The sequence below is a fragment of the Anabrus simplex genome, chromosome 1 (genome assembly GCF_040414725.1).
Source record: "Anabrus simplex isolate iqAnaSimp1 chromosome 1, ASM4041472v1, whole genome shotgun sequence".
NCBI classification, from domain to species: domain Eukaryota; kingdom Metazoa; phylum Arthropoda; class Insecta; order Orthoptera; family Tettigoniidae; genus Anabrus; species Anabrus simplex.
The window spans coordinates 520,313,774-520,338,675 of record NC_090265.1 but is presented as its reverse complement, the minus strand read 5'-3'; the positions used below and the strand labels follow the sequence as shown (position 1 = coordinate 520,338,675).

Sequence of the window (24,902 nt, the reverse complement as noted above, 5' to 3'; positions counted from 1 at the left end):
GGTGAGGACCTAAATTCTTTATGTACAGCATTGTAATATCGTCGGTGTAAAAGTGGCAGCTGTGATATCACATGGCTGAATTCACCAAGGTCGAGATCTATCGCGTTAGTGAAACCTGCCATGAAAATTCAGTAGTGAGACCTAACTACACCTTTCAAGGTGTTGGTCGTCCTCTTCAAAGCTGCCACGTTCACACATTCACCAACCTCACCAGTTCTCTCAGCAACCATTCGTTACTGTACCTTGTGCCTGCACAGATGTGCACAGCACTTGCTTCATGCCTAATCCAAGCTTCTCTGATTCCGCGGTGTATACTTTAAAAAAAAAAATAAATAGCGAATAAAACATTATAATTTAAACCAGTGCAATCCGAACGTGATTGGGTAGAGTGGTTAGCTCTACGCCCGAACGCCTTTGCCCCCAGGAATTAACCTGTTACTCATTTTTGGTGTAGGCTGAGTGAACCTCAGGGTAATATGCACCTCCGGAGGTGGAAATCTCGTTTCTTAAATTTTACGACTTCCTCACGGAGATTCGAACCCACGTCCTTCCGGGCGAACCGAGCACGCCTTTATCGCCTCGGCCAGGCAGCCCCTATTATTATTATTATCATTATTATTATTATTATTATTATTATTATTATTATTATTATTATTATTATTGGAGTGTTGTGGCACATAGTTTAAGCACTCGGTTCCCTATCGGGAGTAACGGGTTCGAATCCCGGAGTCTTCGAATGAGATTTTCAATACAAACAGTTCATGGTGATGGACTTCAAATTCCCGGCCATACCCTGAACTACTGTTCGTCGAAGTTTCAACCTAGTACAAATAAACTTGTTTAGGTAAATTGAAGTTTATATTATTATTATTATTATTATTATTATTATTATTATTATTATTATTATTATTATTATTAGTATTATTATTATTATTATTATTGCCGGCCCCGTGGTGTAGGGGTAGCATGCCTGCCTCTTACGCGGAGGCCCCGGGTACGATTCCCGGCCAGGTCAGGGACTTTTACCTGGACCTGAGGGCTGGTTCGAGGTCCACTCAGCCTACGCGATTAGAATTGAGGAGCTATCTGACGGTGAGATAGCGGACCCGGTCTAGAAAACCAAGAATAACGGCCGAGAGGATTCGTCGTGCTGTCCACACGGCACCTCGTAATCTGCAGGCCTTCGAGCTGAGCAGCGGTCGCTTGGTAGGCCAAGGCCTTTCAAGGGCTGTAGTGCCATGGCGTTGGGGGTATTATTATTATTATTATTATTATTATTATTATTATTATTATTATTATTATTATTATTATTATTATTATTATTCCTTTTACGGGGGCTTAAATCAAGGTTATCGGCCCTGTACATTTTTTGTATATTAATGAAAGTAAATATAAATACAAAATAAGTTCATTAGCGAAATATCACAGGAAACGGAATAACATAGCACAGTACACTTTCGGATTAACAGCCAGAACATTTCAAATCAACACATAAGTAATGAATAAATACATTTCATGATGTGAACAACTAGAACGAACATAACACTTTCCTTTTCAAGCACAGCTGTCCATGGTGAGGTTGTGGAGTCGATGGAGTCTGTGTATTATTCACAATTCGTTCCTCACAGGAAACGTTCATAAATAAAGCACAAGCCTATGGAATGTAAGTGTCTTTCTCTTCTAGTTCACGATGCACTAACAAGATTTACACTTTCCTCTTATGAAGCATCTCCACAGCGAGGTGAACGTCTTAGACCTGAGAACCTTAATCGCTTGACATCAGACGACTCCTTTAAGTCAATTTGTATGTTAATACTTCTTCGATTACAAACATTTGAATGGAAATACATTCTATACGGGACATATATTAATTTCAGATTCCACTATTGTAATGTTAGAGTATTGATAGACGTTTCAAAATACTTGGAACAGGACATTTCAGAAGATGAAATATGGAAATACTCTATATTCCAACAAGGATCGCTGATAACACACAAGTGGTTTAAATCTATCTGACCTTTCGAGAAATACTCTCTTAAAGAAGACAGCAATTTCCTATTTTTTTCAGTTGCATAGTCTGTAGCTCAATAGCTTACATTGGTTTCAGTATTAGTTTGTAAGGAAACCGGGTTTAAATACGACTAATAGCATTCTGTACACGAATAGTGTCTTATACGAAGTTAAATATGTTACTCATAGTGTCTGTCGCAGGCTGACTCTGTGAGTAAAGCAACGGAAAACTACACCACCCCTCAATTTGTCTAAAATTCCGTATTGAAGTAATACCTCTAGTTTGTCCTTTTTTACAAAGGCATTCATACATAGATTAGTGGTGTTTTTCTGAGGATCCGACCAACATTCTGGTATGAACAGTTAACAAACAACAATTACAATATTATAATTCTTGAATTAATTTTGATATAGAAATTATTTAAAATCTTGCAAAGTACATCAGAACTGGTGTTACCATGGTTACCAGTACAGTCGTCAATGATCATTCAGACAGTAGACTCTAGTCCGGCACTGCTTACTTATTCACTTTCTAAGCAAAAGGTTGACGTAGTCTTGAGGAGACATGAAAGGTATTTGGGCCAAACTTCTAGGTTACTTGTATGCCGGAAGAACTACGTTCCTCCTCATTTTCACTGATTTAACTATTAATATTCACATATATCCTATTACCAAGCAACTCCATGAAGGATTACAGATCTGTAATGTACCCTTCGCACTTTTGGCATATGGGTGTAGTATATTATAAGAAATCCCCACAGCTCATAAAATGATTACATGTTTTTACCCATCACTAATTTCAGTTACGCCATGATTCCTGGTATGCTCGAGAAAAATGTCTGTTTCAGAATGTTAATTTAATATCGAGAAGTCGAAGTTCATTATGTTACTGAAATCTTTCGCAAGATCATTATCCGTACGTCACATAGAGTACGTATACAATACAGTAGTAAACAAATACAGTCTTTATCGGCACAAATTAAAGTTTATTGGAACTGATTTTCGGAAACAAAATTTCATCAAAAGTATAATGATTAATAGTTAAATTTAAAATTTCTAAAATGTCCATACAAAATGTACAGATGAATAAAATATTATTGACAAGTTCATTAGTTTAGCAGTTGACTCACGCTGATAGATGTCCGACCAGTCGTACTGTAGACAGATTAAAACATCGCCGCATTTTATGTGGATATTTTAAAAATAACTATTAATCATTTTATTGGTGATGGAATTTAGTTTCCGAAAACCGGTTCTATTAAATGTTAATCTGTACTAATACAGACTGTATTTGTACTATGAATCGTCAGCACTGTTTTGAATATGACTTCGTAATTTTCTCCATTTCTGGGTGTGTAGTCATAATTTTGAGTCCACTTCTTTCGAGAATATGAATTAGAGTGTTACAAAGGACAAGTGTTTTACAAAAGGAGTGCGTATTTTATTTCATGTAAACATGTATACGCCTGTTGTACATTTTTTTACTAATCGTGCTTCTATTTATGTGACAGCAAGAATGATTTCTGTTCCACGTGACTTTTGAAATTGGGATCATAGCCACGGGACCTTCAGATTCACGTAGAATATGAACCTTTGATCAGGATTCTTCTATATTTTTTCGCATAAACTAGTTCCTCCACCTTAAGTATAATGATAAATAGTTACATTTAACATTCCTAAAATGTCCATATAAAATGTTCAGATGAAAAAATACTATTGACAAGTTCGTTAGTTTAGCAGTTAATTCACGCTGATAGATGTATGACCATCCGTACTATTGTCAGATTAAAAGAAGGTGAACTGAACCCCGCTCAGACAAGTGAGTTGAGTAACCCGTAACAAACTCTGAGAATACTGCTAATATTAAGACAGATACAATCTCAAATTCCTCAAATGAAAAGTGGAGATCATCTCATATATGATGCAGATTTCGTGTCAAAAATTTGTCCGGAACTTGACACATCCTTTTGCATCACATACATTATAAACATCCCTTTTGTTTCATATTCAGAACTGTTCTGTTCAATTTTTAAGTTGGTCTACATTTATGTTCGCCGTAGAGATGCTTCAATATGCCATGGCATTTCTAAAAATGTCCGATAAGCGTTAGAAGTCGAGACGTTTCTCAGCTCATTAAGCATTTGTTCCTGTTCTGGTCCACGTATAAACATAGAATAATTTACTGGAGCCGTTGTTTGACACTAGTTATGAGCGTGGCGCTAGTGTAGTAGGTGGGGGTTGAACCGTCCCATGTGCAGCAAGAAGCCGGTTGGGTTGTGTCGAACCACGTAGAGGAAAGGCCGATCAAATCGCAGTCGTGGAGAGTCCGGCACTCGTGCTTGGCGAGGTCTCAGAGCTAGGGGGACGTTGGATAGGTCTAAGTTGCCATCCCTGTCTCGGCCCGTGCGGCCCTGCTGAGGGCTCGTGGGGTAGATCTCCACGTGGTGGCGCGTGCTGACACTGTCCTCTGCGCATGTGCTGAACGTGTTCACCTGAAAAAACCAGAGGTATTTGTTTTATTACACATCGCCCTCCAGAATATTCCTTGGCACACCATATCTTGTTAGAGAGAAAAAATTGTGTCATTTTATACCATTAAACAACAAATCCTCTCTATACCCCAGGTTAATTAATATTTAATGTATTATAATATACTGAACACAACTTAACATGTTAGAAGTTTATTTCGAATACTCCATATTCATCTACCTCTATAGTCTTACGGTTAGCACTAGCAGCCCACGGAGGCCCGAGTTCGATTCCCGGCACTACCAGACATTTAAGATTGGCAGGACTGTGGGTAAATGTATATTCGTGTCCTCATCCTGAGGTGGTGCATCATTTTACAGGCATGCCCCCAATGGAGAGGAGCTGCATGTACCATTTTAACCACATACCACCCTCCTGCCATTCTTAAATTTCTGGCAGTACCGGGAATCGAGACCGGATTCCCGAGGGCGGTAGCTAATAGTGGTAATTATTACGCTATGGAGGTGGATGATATGTAGCTTAAAAGTTACACGCGGCTCTTCACCTCCAGGGCCTTCTGCATCACTTCACGGAAAATGATAAAAATAGCCTACTCCAGCTTGAAGAGCAACTTCTCCATATAATTAATCATTTAAAATATATTAAATATCGTTGCGCTTACGAAAAATACTGTCTGAAATGTACAAGAAGAAAGTAAAAGAGAGGGAGATGACGAGAATCATTATTTGTTGTACGGAGAAATAATGAAATAGGCACATTTTTTAGGAATCTGTAGGAAGATAGAATCACTTGGTAGGCTAAAATAAAAGATATTCCGCACAGTTGTCAAACTATTATACAAAGGGGAGATTGCACCGAGAAAGAAGACAACATTATTTTGTTAAAACATTTGCAAAGAAAGTAATAAGTAAAATAAGCACTAGTGCAAATATTGAACATATGGCATACATGTTTGTTCTGTAGTATGCCGGGCTGAGTGGCTCAGACGGTTAAGGCGCTGGCCTTCTGACCTCAACTTGGCAGGTTCGATCCTGGCTCAGTCCGGTGGTATTTGAAGGTGCTCAAATACGACAGCCTCGTGTCGGTAGATTTACTGGCACGTAAAAGAATTCCTGCGGGACTAAATTCCGGCACCTCGGCGTCTCCGAAGACCGTAAAAGCAGTTAGTGGGACGTAAAGCAAATAACATTATTATTATTATTGTTCTATAGTATAAAACACTATTAACATCTAGGAATTAAAAATTTTGATACCGAGTGAAGTTGGTATAACAACACTACTGAGATCTGTCTATAATGCAGTAAAATGCACAAATAACAGCAGCCTATTATAAGAAACATTATGAAGTGCAATGTATCAGAACAATTTGGTTTGCAATAAACTAATGCTCATTCCACAGTTCGTAGTGATCCGGAGGCAGGGGAACTGAGTATGCCATTCTGTTTTATAAAGAGAAGGACAATGAACTTACCTGCACTATATCTGAGAGATGAAGGTCATTAGCGACTCCGTTGAGACCTCTGAGATCAGCCCTCTCGGCGTTGAACAAGTCTTTGAGTCCCATTCGCTGAAGAGCTCCCGTCATGTTGAGTAGAGAGCGATGTGAGAACCTAGGGATCTGAACTTCGAGCCCCGGCCGAGGCAGCATACAGCGCAGTAACCTGGTCCAGGCTCCACTCCGGAGCGGTGGATCAATTAGCCTCTTTTCGAGCTGCGCCAGGTTGTCTCCTAGTGCTAGTTGTCCCTGTTGTCCCGGGAGGATGAAGATTACGCTGACCAGGGAATTATCGCCTCCTGAAACAAGCACCAACATCGCAGCTATAGTCATTTACACTGTCATGAAATATTTAACATAAGTTGATTGACTTGCTTCCTAAATAATTAATATTTATATGGAAAAAAATTATGTTCCCAGAGGGACTGTTTTCGACTGCAAATGTTAAAATGCTGAAGCTCTCTAGGCTCTTTCAGTAGAGAAATTACCATCGTTTATTTAAATTTTCGATTATTTCTCTGATAATTCAGAACAAACATACCTCTAAATTGTGTCTATAAATAAATCACACTGAAAGGCTAAGTATCCATTTATGTTCCTTCGTGGAATTCGATTAAGTGGGACAAAAAATGATATTTTAATCTTAGGAGACACTTAAAATTTCGTGGCACTTAGTCATGCCCGTTTTGCATTTTCTCTCCTTGTGCGGCCAACCTTTAAACTCCTCCGGATAAATTTAACTCACAGTTGCACGCCCTTTTGACTCGGTACGTTCACTCGGCTTCGCATGTTAAAAAGGAACTTTTTCCAGCATTCAAAATGATCCACGTACATCAGTATCAACCTGATTATCTTCGAACTTGCATCTATATATTGTTGAAAATTTTGTTATCCATTCCTAAAATAACTGAGAACTTTTCCAAACACCACGAGTCAATGGATGAAAAAAATGGACTGATTTTAAGACGCGAAGCCACTTATTAACAAATATGCTGTTAAAATTATAAGTAAATCATTTCTTTAAATTTCCGCAGTTCAGCAACCAAGTTTCAAACCAGAAATCAAAAACAAAATTGGTGCAGATGGAGAATAATTTTCCAAAAGCAAAAGGAATTTCTTCATATCACATCAACTATCTCACCAAATTTTCATGATAAACATAGAAAATTCACATGTATTTTGAACATTCAGAGTACTAGCCTAGAGAATGATTCGATTATGTGAATTCTGGCCACATACAAACCTTCTTTGAAAACAAGAGTATAGTTTCATTTGCACGCAGCATTTCTGCTAGTTTTTCTTTAATAATAATAATAATAATAATAATAATAATAATAATAATAATAATAATAATAATAATAATAATAATAATAATAATAATAATTGTACCGGGAGGTACACCTCAACGCCGTACATTTAAGTGAAGTGCCTTGAAGGACGCTATCATATAAAAATTGAAACATCTAGTACAAGAAGTTGGAACGTTGATTAAAAGATGTCACTACTAAATGATGGGGCAATATGTTGTTTTAAAGTTTCCTAAGCTGACTGTATTTCTTTGTTTTGTTTTGGTGTGTCACTGGTTGCAACAACTATCTCAAGAAATTTGGACTTTTCTCCATAGATGTCTCTATGAAACAACTGAGGTCATGCACTCTAGTGCAAAGTGAAATAACTAGAAATTTAAAGTAGTTTTGTGTATATAGATTTTCTGAACTGAATTTTCCTTATTTTTGTATACTTCAAGGTTTGCAACACTTCCTTCTCATCCCGCCAGCTTTGGATTCTGGCCAATCACAAATTTTTATTTATTTTTCAGCCAATCATAGGCTTCTTGTAACTTTTTGTTTATCCAATAAAAGTGAAAGGGTTTGTCCGAATTTAGTCCAGAGCATTTTCGAAGCTTCCTCTCGAGTATAAAAGCTGTCGCTTTTTCGAGTTAACTTGTATATCTGATCGTCGTCTTACTGAGAGTGTGTGTTTAGACAGGAGGCGCGGTCCTCAATCTTCGGCAGGCAGAACATCAGCTAAGGTAATGGCCAACAGTTTTTCCATCTAAGTAGTTATCTTGGCAAGTTGACCCGAGGGGAAGGTTCCAATCTTTAACTATGTAACATACAATTTCCTTAGAAGGGCAGTGTCCTTGGAAGGGATAGACAAGGAAGAGGGAAGGAAGTGGCCGTGGCCTTAGGTTAGGTACCATCCCAGCATTTGCCTGGAGGAGAAGTGCGAAACCACGGAAAGCCACTTCCAGGATAGTTGAGGTGGGAATCGAACCTACCTCTACTCATTTGACCTCCCGAGGGTAAGTGGACCGCGTTCCAGTCCTCGTACCACTTTTCAAATTTCGTGGCAGAGACGTGAATCGAACCCAGGCCTCCGAGGGTGGCAGCTAATCACACTAACCACTACACCACAGAGGCGGAAAATGAAAATATTAAGTATGAATTTTTGCAGGCTTTAATGCACATCGACATTTGTATAATACTTCCACTGAGACATTAGGAAACATTCTCCTTAGAACATTATTAGGTTTCAATTTGTTTAGTATTTAGGCCGATAATGCGATTTTTGGAGGAAAACGATTTCCAGATGTTCAGATATTCTACGATGTTCCAGAATGAATTGTGCATGGAAATCGGAATTTACACATAGGAGGAATCTTTGAGCAATAGTCAAGAAGAGAAAAATGCTCAAATTTTCTCGGACATTATACAGAAAGGCATCGAATAAAGAGTAGTAATTGTGTGTACAAACTGGCGCACCCATACTAGTAAAATGATTAAATAGTGATTTTTATCAGACTTCGTTATATCAAACACAGATCGTACAAGTTATCAGCATTCTGATTCCACTACCTCTTCCCTTTCTTGTCCACACAGTCTCGCGCTGAAATTTTGTTTTTGCTAATTACTTTACGTCGCACCGACACAGATAGGTCTTATTGCGACGATGGGACAGGGAAGGGCTAGGAGTGGGAAGGAAGCGGCCGTGGCCTTAATTAAGGTACAGGCCCAGCATTTGCCTGGTGTGAAAATGGAAAACCACGGAAAACCATCTTCAGGGCTGTCGACAGTGGGGTTCGAACCTACTATCTCCCGAATACTGGATACTGGCCGCAGTTAAGTGACTGCAGCTATCGAGCTCGGTCGCTGAAAATTTAGAACAGATCATGAATAATTAGTGTTAGGATTATAAACTATAAATTCCATGGTGTCTTACCAAGGGCCACAGCAGTAGCATCCAAACTGGGTTCGTAACCAGCGAGGAAACCTGAGCGCCACACTGCAGCAGGAACAGGTACTAGACGGCGCTGGCGTGTAGATGGCAGGACTGTGAAGTACATCTCACCATTGCGACCCTCAGTAGACGCCTGACTACAGTCGGTCTGCAACACACAGAACACTCTTGTATTACAGGTAGCCTGGTCATCTACAATGTTCCACAATGATATGAAAATTGGGAAAATGCATCATAAGTATGTAATGTTCTTAAAAGATTGTTCGATCAATAATTATTTGTACATCAACTTGAATAATATACCACGTAAATGTTAATTTGACAGTTCAAAACACGAGTTATATCTTTTGATGCAAAGTTCCAGACATCAATAATACAGTATTAAAACATATAACGTGTATATAGACTAAAAATAGCCAGAGTCTGACATAGCCAACAGAAAACACTTCGAGTATCGTCAGTCAGATTCACAGTAATCCAGTTCTTAACCAGCAGATATATCCAAAGTCAGTCAATTGAACATCATTAATAATGTTATTAGCTGTACGTCACCGGGGGAGTTGGCCGTGCGCGTAGAGGCGCGCGGCTGTGAGCTTGCATCCGGGAGATAGTAGGTTCAAATCCCACTATCGGCAGCCCTGAAGATGGTTTTCCGTGGTTTCCCATTTTCACACCAGGCAAATGCTGGGGCTGTACCTTAATTAAGGCCACGGCCGCTTCCTTCCAACTCCTAGACCTTTCCTATCCCATCGTCGCCATAAGACCTATCTGTGTCGGTGCGACGTAAAGCCCCTTGCAAAAAAAAATGCTTGACTTCCCACTACCTACTGTTACGATTTTCGGAGAATTGAACATCATCTTTCTCTCCCTCTTTTCTCCTGTGTATATGCGTGAGTGATTGTTGACCAACTTGGCAAAATCAGTAAGAGTGAGGATTTCCGGTTCCAATCCTGAGGGTGGTAAGAATTTCAGCACTTTCGACTTAGATCGCTATTGAAGGTGTGATGAAAATTAAGTTTTGAAAGAACTGAGTGATGTGGAGTTCGAAATAAAACTAACGGATACTGAAATTGGCTCGTTACTTGATACCATGGTAGAGCGCTGGATTTCTGCGACAGTCGGGTTTGAACCCATTATCTTTTCACACCAGGCAAATGCTGGGGATGTACCTTAATTAAGGCCACGGCCGCTTCCTTCCAACTCCTAGCCCTTTTCTATCCCATCGTCGCCATAAGACCTATCTGTGACAGTGCGACGTAAAGCCGCTAGCACAAAACAAGGAACCCATTATCTCGCGGATACTGGATACTGGCCGAACTTAAGCGACTGCAGCTATCGAGCTCGGTACTTCTCCTTTGGTAGAGAAGGTTAAAAGTGCCAGTTTGCAAGGGAACTCTAATATTGGCTTTAACTGGAATAAGATATATTTTTGGCACTTTCACCCTTTTTCTTATTAGGTCCCTAATTGAGGAGCCTTATGATGGTGAGATACAGACCCCGGTCTTGTAAACCAGCAATATGGGCTGAGAGGATTCGTCGCAATGACCATGCGTTACCTCATAATCCGAAGGCCTTCAGGCTGAGCAGCGGTCACTTGGTAGGTCAAGGTTCATTAGAGCTGAGTTTCATGGGGTTTGTTTAAATAATACAGGAGAATTCCTGATTAGGCCCTTTAATATCGCTAGGGAACAGCACGGTAATCAAATAAAGCCCACTGCACAACCCAGCTATCTGTGAACTTACAGTCTGTGTCACATGGGAAGCGTTTGGCCTCAAGAGGCTACTAAACGTTATCCAATCAAGTGGCTTCTATGCTGTCACGTTATCCCGTCTACTCAATGCCATTCTCCACCGGTGTGGAGGGGGGTGACAGAATACATCCACCTGCTTGTCGTAAGAGGCGCCTAAAAGGGAGAGCAGGGGCTTTCAACTTGGGAGCGTGCTTGGCGACCGTGGGTTCGCTTGGTGACTTCCACTTACTTGTACCAGCCTCCTCACATTAATTTTTCCTATCTGACCTCTCTTGGATAACTCTTGTTCTCTTAAGATCCCGACGGTGTTAGGTTTGCGAATCGTGTGGATTCTTTCGTTTTCATGCCCTTCGTTTCCTTTCCCTTTCTTTTCCCGATACCTTCGTTCTTCGAAGTGTCAGACTTCTTCCGATTAGTGTTAACATAGAATGGTTGCCTAGTTGTACTTCCTATTAAAATAATCACTACCATTACCGCCATCACAACCACTCAATGCACTGCCCTATGCGGTAAAATTCCGGTACGTTAAATAACATTTGTGCCAGATCAAAATATTTTTACTTCCTGAAAGTAACGGAGTCCGCCTCTGTGGCGTAGTGGGTAGTGTGATTAGATCCCCCCACCCGAAGCTCAGGCTCGATTCCGGGCTCTGCCACGAAATTTGTAAAGTGGTAGGAGAGCTGGAACGGGGTCCACTCAGCCTCGGGAAGTCTACTGAGTAGAGTGGGATTCGATTCCCACCTCAGCCATCCTCGAAGTGGTTTTCCGTGATTCCCACTTCTCCAGGCAAATGCCGCGATGGTACTGTGCCATTCCACTATTCCAGAAATAAAACTCAATCGAGTTGGAATGAACTCGATTACTGACAACGAAATTAAACATAATGAATAACGTTATAAAATGTCATGGAAGTTCAGAATAACGCAATATCGAAATATATAGGATCGTAATGGCAGTGATAAAGACAAAATAAGAATTCGAATTGTTTAAAGAACCCGCACTGTACAAGAGACACCAATGAAAAAGCAAGCTTAGGATGCAGACATATTGCGACTGAGAAGCGAACTGAATCTTTTAAAATATCAAGAAAGAAAATACATTAAGAAAAAGAAGTTACTGACGTCGACAAAATAATAACATAACGAAAACATATAAGAATATTAATATAAAACGCGTTATATATATATAAAATGTACGCGACAAGACTTGGTTATTAGCCATACTACAGACGGCAAGAACAGGGCATTGACCAGAGAAGCAAACGGTCGATATAATGCAATATCATCATTGTATGAATTCACAAAGCAATTCTTTGCGATGTATAAACTGAGATAATTGCAGACATCTTGGTGGTCTGATAGAAATTAGAATTACGAAAAGCAATCTTAAACGAAATCTAATTGTTAAAGTATGATAGAAGGCTTTGATATCATACATATGCTACAGGTGATTGCATCAATGTATTTTATCTATGTAATTGAGCAAGTGAAGATCGTCATGGCCCGGTAAGAAGACGTGAAGCAGGCCACCTGGATAAACCCGAGCTGGACCAACACCGCAGATGACATCTAGATGACCAACCACGCAAGATGACCATGAACGAGCAATGATATCATTCCGAAAGCGAAGGAAAAGAGATTAGATAAAATGTATATAGATTGGTAGATATTAACATAAATTAACGTATTGTAGTTGAAGCATAATATGATTTATCGTTATTGCTCACGACACGCAGGTCGCCTACGGGTGTCAAATCAAAAGAACTGCACCTGGCGAGCCGAACCCGTCCTGGGGTCTCCCGGCACTAAAAGCCGTACGCTATTTCATTTCATCGTTACTGCCTTCAAAATAACCTAAATTGTGTTAAATTCTCGCGAGTGATTTATATACTGTATTATGACGATATAAAGGGAATAGGTAGTCTTCTTAAGAAACATAACTAAGCCCAGTTAGGAAATTCGATATAGTAATGTGATAATAATATTTCAGTGAAAGCAAAGAATCCTAACATTTTATGCCATGTCGTATTTGAAGTTATTATGAGGAGAACATTTTAAGGTTTTTAATAATATACCAAGTGACGTGTAAATGTGTATATAGGTGATAAGTTGTCATAATGAGTTAGGATAGCGCTAGATATGGAAATACCAGCAGACAGAAGAAATGTTGATATTATTTAAGAAGATAGTGATCCAATGATCTGCATATACGAGGATAAGGTTATTTGTGCGTCAAGAGAGGTAAATACGTGAAATGTTAGGAATAATAAGAAGAGATATAATTTGAAATGAGTAATGCAGAAGATGTAATGTTGTTATATGAAGGAAATGAAAGACGAATTGAAGGAATATGTGTTGCTACGATGAAATAATAGGTAGATGTGGATTATGAAGTGAAATGAAATTATATGAGATGAAATGATTGACGCAAATTAGGATCATATATGTTCATGATTTAATAACATTATACTTAGTTGAAAATCCGTATATCATGATAATGATGCCGTGTTTTAACTTTCATTGAATATTGTGATAGGATAAGATCATCAAAAGGAATTCCTATAAGACTGAGTATTCGTTCACATGGACTTTTTAGAATTTCTACTGAAAAATCGCATTATCTCAAATTAATTATGGCATATTTAAGTTAATATGGATGATTGATACTTTGTATAGAAAGGAACTGCATTGATATCGCACAATGACTTCGAGAATGGTGTTCCCTAGATATTTTAATTGATTCACGCGAGGTCACATATTGATATATAGGCTCAGTTAAGGATCTAAATACCTTGTTATATTCAATTATTAATTTGTGTTGTAAAGGGAAGTTAATATAAGACATGATATTGAATAATACAGTAACTTTAATTGATTAGAAGCAAACCTTTGCTAATAAATAAGAAACTTATCGCTTTTCTGGATGCTTATAGTAGGATACTCCAACCATATCTTGAGATAATCCAACCGAAGATTAATAAATCTTATTTTAATAGCTTGTCCTAAGCAAAGCTGAGAATATTAACATTAACAGAAACTGATATGAAAAAATAAGTGTAATACATTAATTAACGTAAGCATCGATTTTCCATGCAGATTTGGTATATTTTACCGGTTTTCTTTATGATTGTTGTATAAAGATAATAGCACATTTCAATTGTGATGGAGAGATGAAAATGATAATAGTGATCATTAACAAATATTTTAAGCTGCCAGGTCAAATGTATTTTTAAATTTTAACTTCATGATTTCGTTTTCCTTTACCAATATTTCTATTTTTGAATAAATAATAGTAGTCAAGATTTACATGAAGTCTTTTTTAAAAATTTCTGCAATGATGTTAGATTACTTAGAATTAAGACGTCGAATTATCGAGTATTCTTGCGACCCAATGATACGTCGGATGGAGACGTCCATCAACTCAGCTGATAGATGAAATATTACTTGGCATGCTGATAGATGAAATATTACTAGGCATATCGGTGGTCTTTGATCCCACGTACAAAATATATTCATGAACCCTGAGAGATTGGTCGGGATTTCTTTTACGTGACCTATCCTGGACGCGGGAAGGGTGTAAAAAGAAAATTTGGCGCCCAACTTTGGAGCAGAAGACAACGAGAGGTAAGAAGGATAAAAAAGATAATTTGTCTCCCAGCGTACATGCAAAAGATAACGTCAGGCCAAGAACGTAACAAGAATAAAATTTAACACCAACGTACAGGCAAGAAAAAGAAAGAGGCAGATAATAAAAAGGAAGATTTTGACGTCCAACAGAGAAGCAGAAGACATTGTGCAAAAGAAGAAGAATATTTCTTATAACGGAAATAGACAACAATTTGGAAAATATAAATGAAAATGGTAGAATAACATATAAATTTTAGTAATCTGTAAGATAAAATCATGGGAGATATATTATAAATTTTAATTTCTTTTCTAATGATCACATTGAAATGGGCTAGAGTTGGATAATATACTTAGGACAAGGATTATCACAAGATCCGGAATGTTAAATGTCGTTCAGTAAGGAGGATTCCGGGTAGTCGTATAATAAGTATAATAAGTACAGACCAATAAGAATATTTAGCAGTTAAGATATAGATATAAGTCTAGTATAAAATATTATAGCAAATATAAGAATGTTAAAGTATCGCGAATAATTAGAGAATTAGCAAATTAGAGATGGCAAACCTTAATGAGATGAGGCTACAATTCGAAGAATACCAGAAAGAGTAAGAAAAGAAACTACAGAAAAGGGACGATGCTATGAAGAGTAACCAGGAAGATATGAAAAGACGAAGGGAGAATAAAGGGAAATATTAGAAATCCTAAAGGATATGATAAGAAACCAAGAAGAAAAATAACAGGAAATGATTGAAGAAATAAGAAAGGAAAGGCGAGAAGATCAAGAAAAACAGGATAAGATGATGGAAGAAATCAGAAACATGAGAGAAGGACACCAGAGGCAGGAGGAACTACAACAGAAGCAGATAGAAGAGATGAGAAATATGGAAGACAAAAAGAGATTGTAAAAATAGAAGTCGGGAAAATCAGATCAGAAATCATGGATATCGTTTTTTTTGCCATTGGCTTTAAGCATCGACACAGATAGGTATCATGGATATCAAGGCTAATATAATAAATCTGCGAAGTGAAATGACTGAGATAATGGAGAATAAAAATAAAGAGTTTTATGAAGGAGTCAATAAAATCAGAGTAGAAGTATCACAAAGTCGGAATTATATCCAAAGTTTGAAGGAAGAAGAGATAAAGAATACTAACTGAAAACAATGAACCATTGAAGATCGATTCTCAAGAAAAGTGGGAACAATGGCAAGGAAGAATAGACAAAATAAATGAAAGAGTAGAGATCACAAATAGGTCAATGGAAGAAAATGTTATTGTAGCTCGTGATCAGATCGGAGATAAGTTAGATATTATGAAAGAAGATATGGAACGAAGTAAAAACGAAGCTAACGATAGAATTGACAAGACAGACGGGGGATTAAGACAGATTCAAAAGAAATTCAAGAAATAAGAAATGAAAGGCAGGCAACGAAATCTGTCATGTCAAATTATAATGAGAGGCAGAGGGCAATCGAAGTACAAGTAAACGAAAGAGGAACAACGCCTACGTTTACCGCCGAGGCAGTCCGGCTCCATGGCTAAATGGTTAGCGTGCTGGCCTTTGGACCCAGGGGTGCCGGGTTCGATTCCCGGCAGGGTCGGGAATTTTAACCATCATTGGTTAATTTCGCTGGCACGGGGGCTGGGTGTATGTGTCGTCTTCATCATCATTTCATCCTCATCACGACGCGCAGGTCGCCTACGGGAGTCAAATGAAAAGACCTGCACCTGGCGAGCCGAACATGTCCTCGGACACTCCCGGCACTAAAAGCCATACGCCATTTCATTTACCGCCGAGGCAAACCAAAATAACAGCGATATAATGATGGGAAATAATAATAACAGAAATAATAAACATCATTAAGACAGGCCGAAACATTTCAATAACACAGTGAGCATGTCACCAACAAGATTTCTAAGAGAAATCTCTTCCTTGTCTATCCCTTTCAATCTTCCCATCCCCCCACAAGGCCCCTGTTCAGCGTCACAGGTGAGACCGCCTGGGTGAGATACTCGTCCTCCTCTCCAGTTGTATCCCCCGGCCCAAAGTCTCACGCTCCAGGACACTGCCCTTGAGGCTGTAGAGGTGGGATCCCTCGCCAAATCCTAGGAAAAAACCAACCCTGGAGGGTAAACGGATTAAGAATGAAAGAAAGAAAGAAAGAAAGAAAGAAAGAAAAAGTAACGGATATAGCTTCCCATTTGGCACCCAATAAATGCGGAGTTTCGAGAACTGCTGTTCAGTCATTTTCCCGTGATGTCATAAGAATTCAGCAAACAAAGAAACTAACAAACAAACAAACAGACAAAACTTGAAATGAACCTATTTTGGACTCTTGTACACCTCACCTGAGATTAAAACGACGTATGAGCAAACATTTGAAGTGTCAGTCACATCGGGAACATTTCTTGTCATGTATATCCACTGAGTTACTGATATGTTAGATCTTTGTTTAAGTGCGTGTAGTCTTGATGAACCTGTCTTCGCCAGATTCCTGGGAGTTCTCGAGAAATGTGTACCAGATGTGCGACACGGTGCGGCGGTTCAATAACCAGGTGGCTGGTGTTCTGCGAAGTGTCGCGCTTGATGGGATCTTAACTTTTATTTATGAGCGCGAATTGGGAAGAAAGAAATCAAAAACTCGCTCAACTTGTCGCGGCTGAGAGCGTTCCGCACGACTGATGCTGCCTCTAAAACACCAGCTGTGCTTCACAGATTAATTTCTGAGATGGACCGGAAGTTAGCGGTCCTCTAGCTTGTGACTGGAAATCACCGATGCCACTCATCCATGGCAAGAGAAACAAGACCCCTGTTAATCAATTTATAAACAGTTTACTGGATTTCAGTACGTGCTGAAACACTGCTTGCAAGGGAACTGTTTGGGCGGGAATGATCGATTATTCTATCCTAGGTTTAAAGGTAATCATTTCACCGTAAAAAAGTTATTGTTATAATAAACATCCGATAAATTGCTGGATGACTCGGACTAGTTAGCAGATGATGGCGTTTACCTATTCTGCCATCTCACTGGAGGGATGGAAGGTAAAGACTTCCACTATCGGCAATCTCGGCGACCTGGAGTCGAGTGGTTAGCTCTACGCCCGGCCTCCTTTTCTCCAAGAAATTAACCTGCTACTCATTTTTGGTAAAGGCTGAGTTCATCTCCGTAAATGAAAATCTCGTTTCTTAAATTTTTCGCCTTCCCGACAGGGAGTCGAACCCACGTCCTTTCGGGTGAACTTTGACAGGCAACCCCTTACTGATATTCTATTTTTTAAATTCGTACAACTTTTTATACCGAAGATGAGATCTTGGCATTAGGAGCAAATTTCACGCTCTACAAACCTGTCAAAGACGTATAGAATATAAATATATAAAAATAGGCCTTCTTCTATATCGTTTAGAGTGGAATCTAATTTTTTTTAATGAAGTATGACATCTCGGTCATGTTTAAATAAACCACTTCTGGTGGTGGAATGGTTGAGGGTCCAACCAGCCTAGCGGTTCTGGACTCAACATACCGGTTTAAGTTAAATGAAACGAGACATTGGCGAGGAAATTTTGACTTCAACGAAGAATTTTCCGTCGTTTGTTCAGCGCAAAACCGTCACCGAGATAATAATGCTGTAAGTATAGATTTTACTCTAAAATCTTTCTATCAAATATGACCGCGATGTTAGGAGTTTTAGTCAATTTATAACTCACAATGGAGCCACATGCCAACATGATAATTTACCTTGTGGTGATAGGAGATAGTTGGCAGCACTGGAGTCGTTCCACATGTGATCAGTTCAAATTGTTTATGAATACTTTTAGGGTTTTCGTAATATAGAAGAGACTCCAGTGTTAAAAGCTCATGGTTTGTATTGTATATATGTTGTTTTAAATTACATTTTCACTTCAAATTCTATCAGAATGGATAACGTATAAATATATCGCTTAGATTTTCACTTACTCATTTTATGGCTTTCACAAGGAGTAGCAAAAGGATAATTTCTTATATTTTCTGGCTCTTTAATTTATTTCTAATTTACTTAGCCGATAATTAGTACGTCTTACATAAGCGTTTCGATTAATGGATTAAAATTTGAATTACTGTTTCACGCAATTAACTGAAGAACGTTCATGAGGACTTATGCTGTATCTGCTATATGTTGCCGTAAGTTGCCTCTAAAATTTCAAAGTCCAAATATAATATAATTAGCTTAGTACCATGTTCAAGGCGCAAACGTTAGGATTTTTCATGAAATGGCAATTCATCCTTTCTCTCAAAATGTACTGGGTTGAAAAGAGATAATTTATATTTTAGTTTGATTCTTTTATTACTACAGACAAGAAAACCGCCAGATTCCTTTTCAGAATCTCTCATTCTGTCATGCAGTGAACAGCTTAAGTAAAAAAGGCAGGTATCCAGCGATGTTCTAATGATTTAACTGATCGTCGTACCAAGTTTCATTGCAATTGATACCTTCGATCAACCACGTTTCAATCAAAACTGTTGCAAAAACTACTTGTCATCTGCGTAAATATTATTCTACGGCAGAATGACTATTACCATTAAGTTGATGATGATTTAATTGATCATTCTACAATGTTTCATTCCAATCGGGCCAGTCCAACCTAACATTGTTAGTAAAGAGATTGTAACTTCAAAGGAAAAATCGCGATTTTCTCATTTCCTTTGCTCAGTGTAATAAAAAATAGGAATAAAACTATGATATTCGGTTCATGCCACAGGAAACGTCACGTAGTTTAATTCATTAACAGAACAACGGTAAATTTGACTTCAAATCTTTCAGCATTTCCTAAGTATTGGATAAATTAGCACAGTCGTAGTTCGCTTCTAGCGGTGGAATAGCAGACAGTCCTACCCGCCTTTGGGCTCAGGAATCAACATACTAGTTCAAGCGGCATGGAACGAGATATACTGACCTGGAAATCTTGATGATTGCGAAGACATTTCCTATGCTTGTTCAGACAACTGTCACAATAATTGCCGAAATGATTAATTTAAAGATATTATTATTCATTTGTTATTTTTAGTTTCATTCTTTGAACAAGTTCCGCTTTCTTGCTTATTTGCTTGTTTATCATTTTGATTATTTGGTTATTTATTTTATTTAGTATTCGTGGCTCAGGCGGCAGTGCGCCGGCCTCTCACCGCAGGGTACCGTGGTTGAAATCCCGGTCACTCCATGTGAGATTTGTGCTGGACAAAGTGGAGGCGAGACAGGTTTTTATCCAAGTACTTCGGTTTTCCCGTCATATTTCATTCCAGAACACTCTCCAGTATAATTTCATTTCATCTGTCAGTCATTAATCATTGCCCCAGAGCAGTGCGACAGGCACAGTTCATATATTAATTCATTAATTCCATCCCTGACCCGGTCAGTGACTGGAAAACAGGTTCTAGGTTTTCATTTCATCATTTTATTGCAAACATGTACGTTCAGTAGTTTGTTTCTCATTTATAAGCTAGTTTTTCTTAGACTGTTTCATTAATTAATTAACCAGTTCATGAATGACAAAGTTAGATACGCAGTTCTTTCTCGGTAGTCGAGCCTAACCAATATCAAATAATTTTATATTCTACCTTACCTGGAGGATGTTAGCACTGAAGGCAGCCAGCGGTGAGTGTAACATGATGTTGGTCCCTCGCAGGTACTCAGGTATCTTGCCTCTCGTCTGTCGCTTCACCAGCAGGTTGGTTCGCCGCCTCAACACGTCACTGATCATGTTGAAGTTCACCTCCTCCACATGACCATCGTAGAACTGTTGTGCTCGCTCCTTGTAGAAGTCTAAGAGCTTCCCTTTTGCCTGAAATAGTAGGTCGTCATTTTTACAAGTAATCATCATTATAATCTTCATTGTTTCATTACGCTTAAAGTAATTTACTTTAATACCAGATTCCCCCAGCTACTCAGGCTGTCATCATGGACAGAATGTTCTAAAGCCTTAAATCGGCACATGGATGATTGAAAAGGGAGGCTTAAATAATTTAATGACATACTATGTGCAACAGCATAGGAAATAACATAATATATATTACAAGTTATTGAAATAAGATAAATTCAAACAGTTTTAATAGGCCAAACTCACAATCAAGAGACTGAGTGGTTCCACAGTATGGCGAAAGAATCTTTCAGCGACGTGATCGAAACCTCTTAGACTAGTTCTCTGCCTAGGTATAAGGAATGGTAATTTTAAATCCGACCATGAAACTAAAATCATTGGTAAGGCATCGTGTCATTGGGCCGCTTTTAAATATCCTCATACCTTCATGATACGCATACATATTGAAATGAAAGCAGACACGCAATAGAAATAAATCTTCTACTTCGCAACAGTTAAGAACTGAAATGTAAAGTGTTATTTGGACACATAATGGAATGCCGTGTGGCCTCCGGAGAGGCCTGGTGCAGGTCCTTTGATTTGACGTCCTTAGGCGACCTGCACGTCGTGATGAGGATGAAATGATGAAGACGGCACATACACTCGGTCCCCGTTCCAGAGAAATTAACCAATTATGGTTAAAATTCCCGAACCTGCCAGGAATCGAACCCGGGACCACCGTGACTTAGCCATGGAGCCGGACTTTGGACACGTGATGTTGTTACACTAACTGAAATACTCCTGAATATCTTACAGTCACAATAATAAAACGAAACATCGACTGTGTTTCATCAGTGGCTAACATTAGAATGAAAAGTCCTGCACCAGGCTTTTCCAGAGGCCACACGGCATTCCATTATGTGTCCAAATAACACTTTTCATTTCAGTTCTTAACTGTTGCGAAGTAGAAGATTTATTTCTATTGCGTGTCTGCTTTCATTATGCGTATCATGGAGGTATGAAGATATTTAAAAGCGGCCCAATGACACGATACCATACCAATGAACATTAGAACTCTCGTAACTCTACATATCACGTGGGGGTGCAGTAACTCGCTTCACTTTCAGTAAAAAATCTTCCTCTATATTCGATTAAGATGCAGAAGACTAGTATCAACACGGGAAATCTAAGATATGCATTTTGAAACGTACGGTATGTACTTGCGTCTGATGCCAGTAGATGGAGTATGTAAACAACAGTGTGGTCTAAGCATGGCCCCAAGTTCAGTGTGTGAGTGAGAGCGTCACAAAATGGAAGTCAACAAGGAGCAACGATCGTATATTAAAATAGCAGTTCTCCGCGGCAGAAATGCACGCCAATGCCATGCAGAGCTGCGGGAAGCATTAGGTGTGCCCTATAGAACTGTGGCGAGGTGGGTGGAGACGTTCAAACGGGGTAGAGTATCAACTGCCGATTTGCCTCGTCCATGCCGACCAGTGTCCATGGACGAAGATGTACGGATAATCAGCGTTATTTCGAAGGTCTATAACCAGTGGAGACCTGTCCTTTGTACGTAGTCTTGTGTATTTGCTGTCGATACCATAATATATATATATTTTTTTTGCTAGGGGCTTTACGTCGCGCCGACAAAGATAGGTCTTATGGCGACGATGGGATAGGAAAGGCCTAGGAGTTGGAAGGAAGCGGCCGTGGCCTTAATTAAGGTACAGCCCCAGCATTTGCCTGGTGTGAAAATGGGAAACCACGGAAAACCATTTTCAGGGCTGCCGATAGTGGGATTCGAACCTACTATCTCCCGGATGCAAGCTCACAGCCACGCGCCTCTACGCGCACGGCCAACTCGCCCGGTGATACCATAATAAAACATTGTTTACCAATGGCCTGTGTTCTGTCACTTTCCTACGAGAATCTCCTGAAGTCAGAATTTGTCTTCAGGTACTATGCATACGTACATGCCCTATATTTTCAAATGCATAACTTAGATTTTCCGTATTGTCCTCTGTTCACGAGAAGAAGAATAGTTGCCGTGACTTATGACTCGACCCTCGTATCTCTATCTCTCATCGCTAGCCCATCCAGATTAGAAACAATGTCTCGTAGCTATCTATAAATGTGGATTTCGAAAGCGTTTGGATAAGGATTGTAAAAGGTTATTCTATTTTGCAGTTTTTGAATACAATTTTCTTCACGTCACACCGACGCAGATAGGTTTTATGGGACCGACGGGGTAACAAAAGGGCTAGAAGTGGGAAGGAAACGGTTGTGGCCTTAATTAAAGTATAGCCCCAGCAGTTAGTATTACTTCGAAAGTATAATAAAAATATCTAATAAGATATTTGAAGGAGCGAAAGTACCAAAATCATGGCAGGAGGGAGTTATTTGCCCTATGTATAAGAAACGGGTTGAAAGATAAAATCCAGGTAACTATGGATGGATAGCGTTACTAGATTCTCTAAGTAACATTTATACATGGATATCGGTAAAAAGACTAATGAATTGGACAGAGGAGTGCTCAGTCCTGTCGGGACTCAATCAGGATTTAGGAAGGGTATGAGGACAAGTTACAACATATTGGTTGATTTTAGATGTTGATTCCCATAGGGAATCTGAAATATTTGTCCCGAATGAGTAAATTTATAATCTATATAAATAAAATTGTTTCTGTTTGTCTGTTTGTCTGTCTGTTTGTCTGTTCCACCATCACGTCGAAACGGCTGGATAGATCTCAACCAAACTTCATATTTAGAGTATACTGACCCCGGGGAAGGTTTCGATATGCATATCATTTTAAAATCTTTGAAAAGACGGGGGTTTTATAGGAAAAACGGTTTTCCTCCATTTTCTCTTATACTATTATAGGCAAAATATCGAATTTGTCGTATAAGGACGAGACAAAGCTCAATTTAATCCTCTTGACGCAAAGAACAAAACTCGGTAAGCCCTACGGGCCCGAAAACCATGTTTTAAGGCCCTAAAACCAACCGTTACGGAGATATTGGCACCACACTACCCCTGCTCTAGGAATCGGATAAAGAAATGAACTGCCGTAACCATGGCAACGTCAGCTCCAGGATTCTAGAGCAGTGAGATTATGCATGTACGTTTGGGCATAGCTGTCAACCAAAATAGGTACAAATAAGACTTAATATCTGGGAAAAAAATATACTGTTGTGTAAGGCACTCATAGGACTCCTTTGGGCGGGGATGGAAAGGGGGTGAAGAACGAGTGTAAAAATCTTACTATATATAGAAATGGAAGTGTGTGTGTAAATGACACATCTCCAACTAAACCACCGGAGCAATTTCAACCAAACTTGGTACACGTATCACTTAGCAATTTCAACCAAACTTGGTACACGTATCACTTAGCAATTTCAACCAAACTTGGTACACGTATCACTTAGCAATTTCAACCAAACTTGGTACACGTATCACTTACTATCGGGAGACGAGCACTGTGGGGGTTAAGCCATCCCTAGCGCCCTTAAGGGAGAGGGTCAGGGGGGGTAGTTACAATAATAATCGAGAATAGTGTCGAATTCATAGTTTTCGGGGTCGCTGAGTTGAAAAGTAATACTCTAGAATTTTTTAAAGTCCAGCCCCCCCTTTTTTTTTGCTAGGGGCTTTACGTCGCACCGACACAGATAGGTCTTATGGCGACGATGGGATAGGAAAGGCCTAGGAGTTGGAAGGAAGCGGCCGTGGCCTAATTAATGTACAGCCCCAGCATTTGCCTGGTGTGAAAATGGGAAACCACGGAAAACCATCTTCAGTGCTGCCGATAGTGGGATTCGAACCTACTATCTCCAGGATGCAAGCTCACAGCCGCGCCTCTACGCCTCTACGCGCACGGCCAACTCGCCCGGTAGAGCCCCCTTTTAGGTGGGGAGCAAAGGGTGGGGGTGAGATATAGAAATAATAAAAAATAAAAAATAAACAGTTTCGAATCCATAGATAGTAGGTTCGAACCCCACTGTCGGCAGCTCTGAAAATGGTTTTCCGTGGTTTCCCATTTTCACACCAGGCAAATGCTGGGGCTGTACCTTAATTAAGGCCACGGCCGATTCCTTCCAACTCCTATCCCTTCCCTGTCCCATCGTCGCCATAAGACCTATCTGTGTCGGTGCGACGTAAAGCAACTAGCAAAATAAAAAGAATAAAAATGTTTGTTTGTTCCACCATCACGTCGAAAGGGCTGGATAGATCTCAACCAAACTTCATATTTAGAGTATACTCACCCCGGGGAAGGTTTCGATATGCATATCATTTTAAAATCTTTGAAAAGACGGGGGTCTATAGGAAAACCACAACGGTCTTCCTCCATTTTCTCTTATACTATTGATTTTCTGCAAACTCTGTGGACCGTATGTGAAAGGTCTCTTCATCACAAACAACTTTCGTTGTGTTCATAATTTACCTTACTCTTCAAATGACGG

At 39.3% G+C, this 24,902-nt stretch overlaps 1 protein-coding gene across 1 annotated transcript in view; it reads right to left on the bottom strand.

Annotated features, from left to right (window-relative positions):
• Positions 1-323: 323 nt before the first annotated feature.
• LOC136857065 (serine-rich adhesin for platelets) overlaps positions 324-24,902 on the bottom strand; it is a 309,079-nt gene continuing 284,500 nt past the window's right edge. The window contains exons 6-9 of the mRNA XM_067135436.2: positions 20,212-20,430; positions 9,218-9,383; positions 5,972-6,294; positions 324-4,502 (exon numbers count right to left, since the gene is read on the bottom strand). Coding sequence (XP_066991537.2) covers positions 4,230-4,502; positions 5,972-6,294; positions 9,218-9,383; positions 20,212-20,430 — 981 coding nt within the window. The 3' untranslated portion in view covers positions 324-4,229. The remainder of the gene's footprint in view (positions 4,503-5,971; positions 6,295-9,217; positions 9,384-20,211; positions 20,431-24,902) is intronic.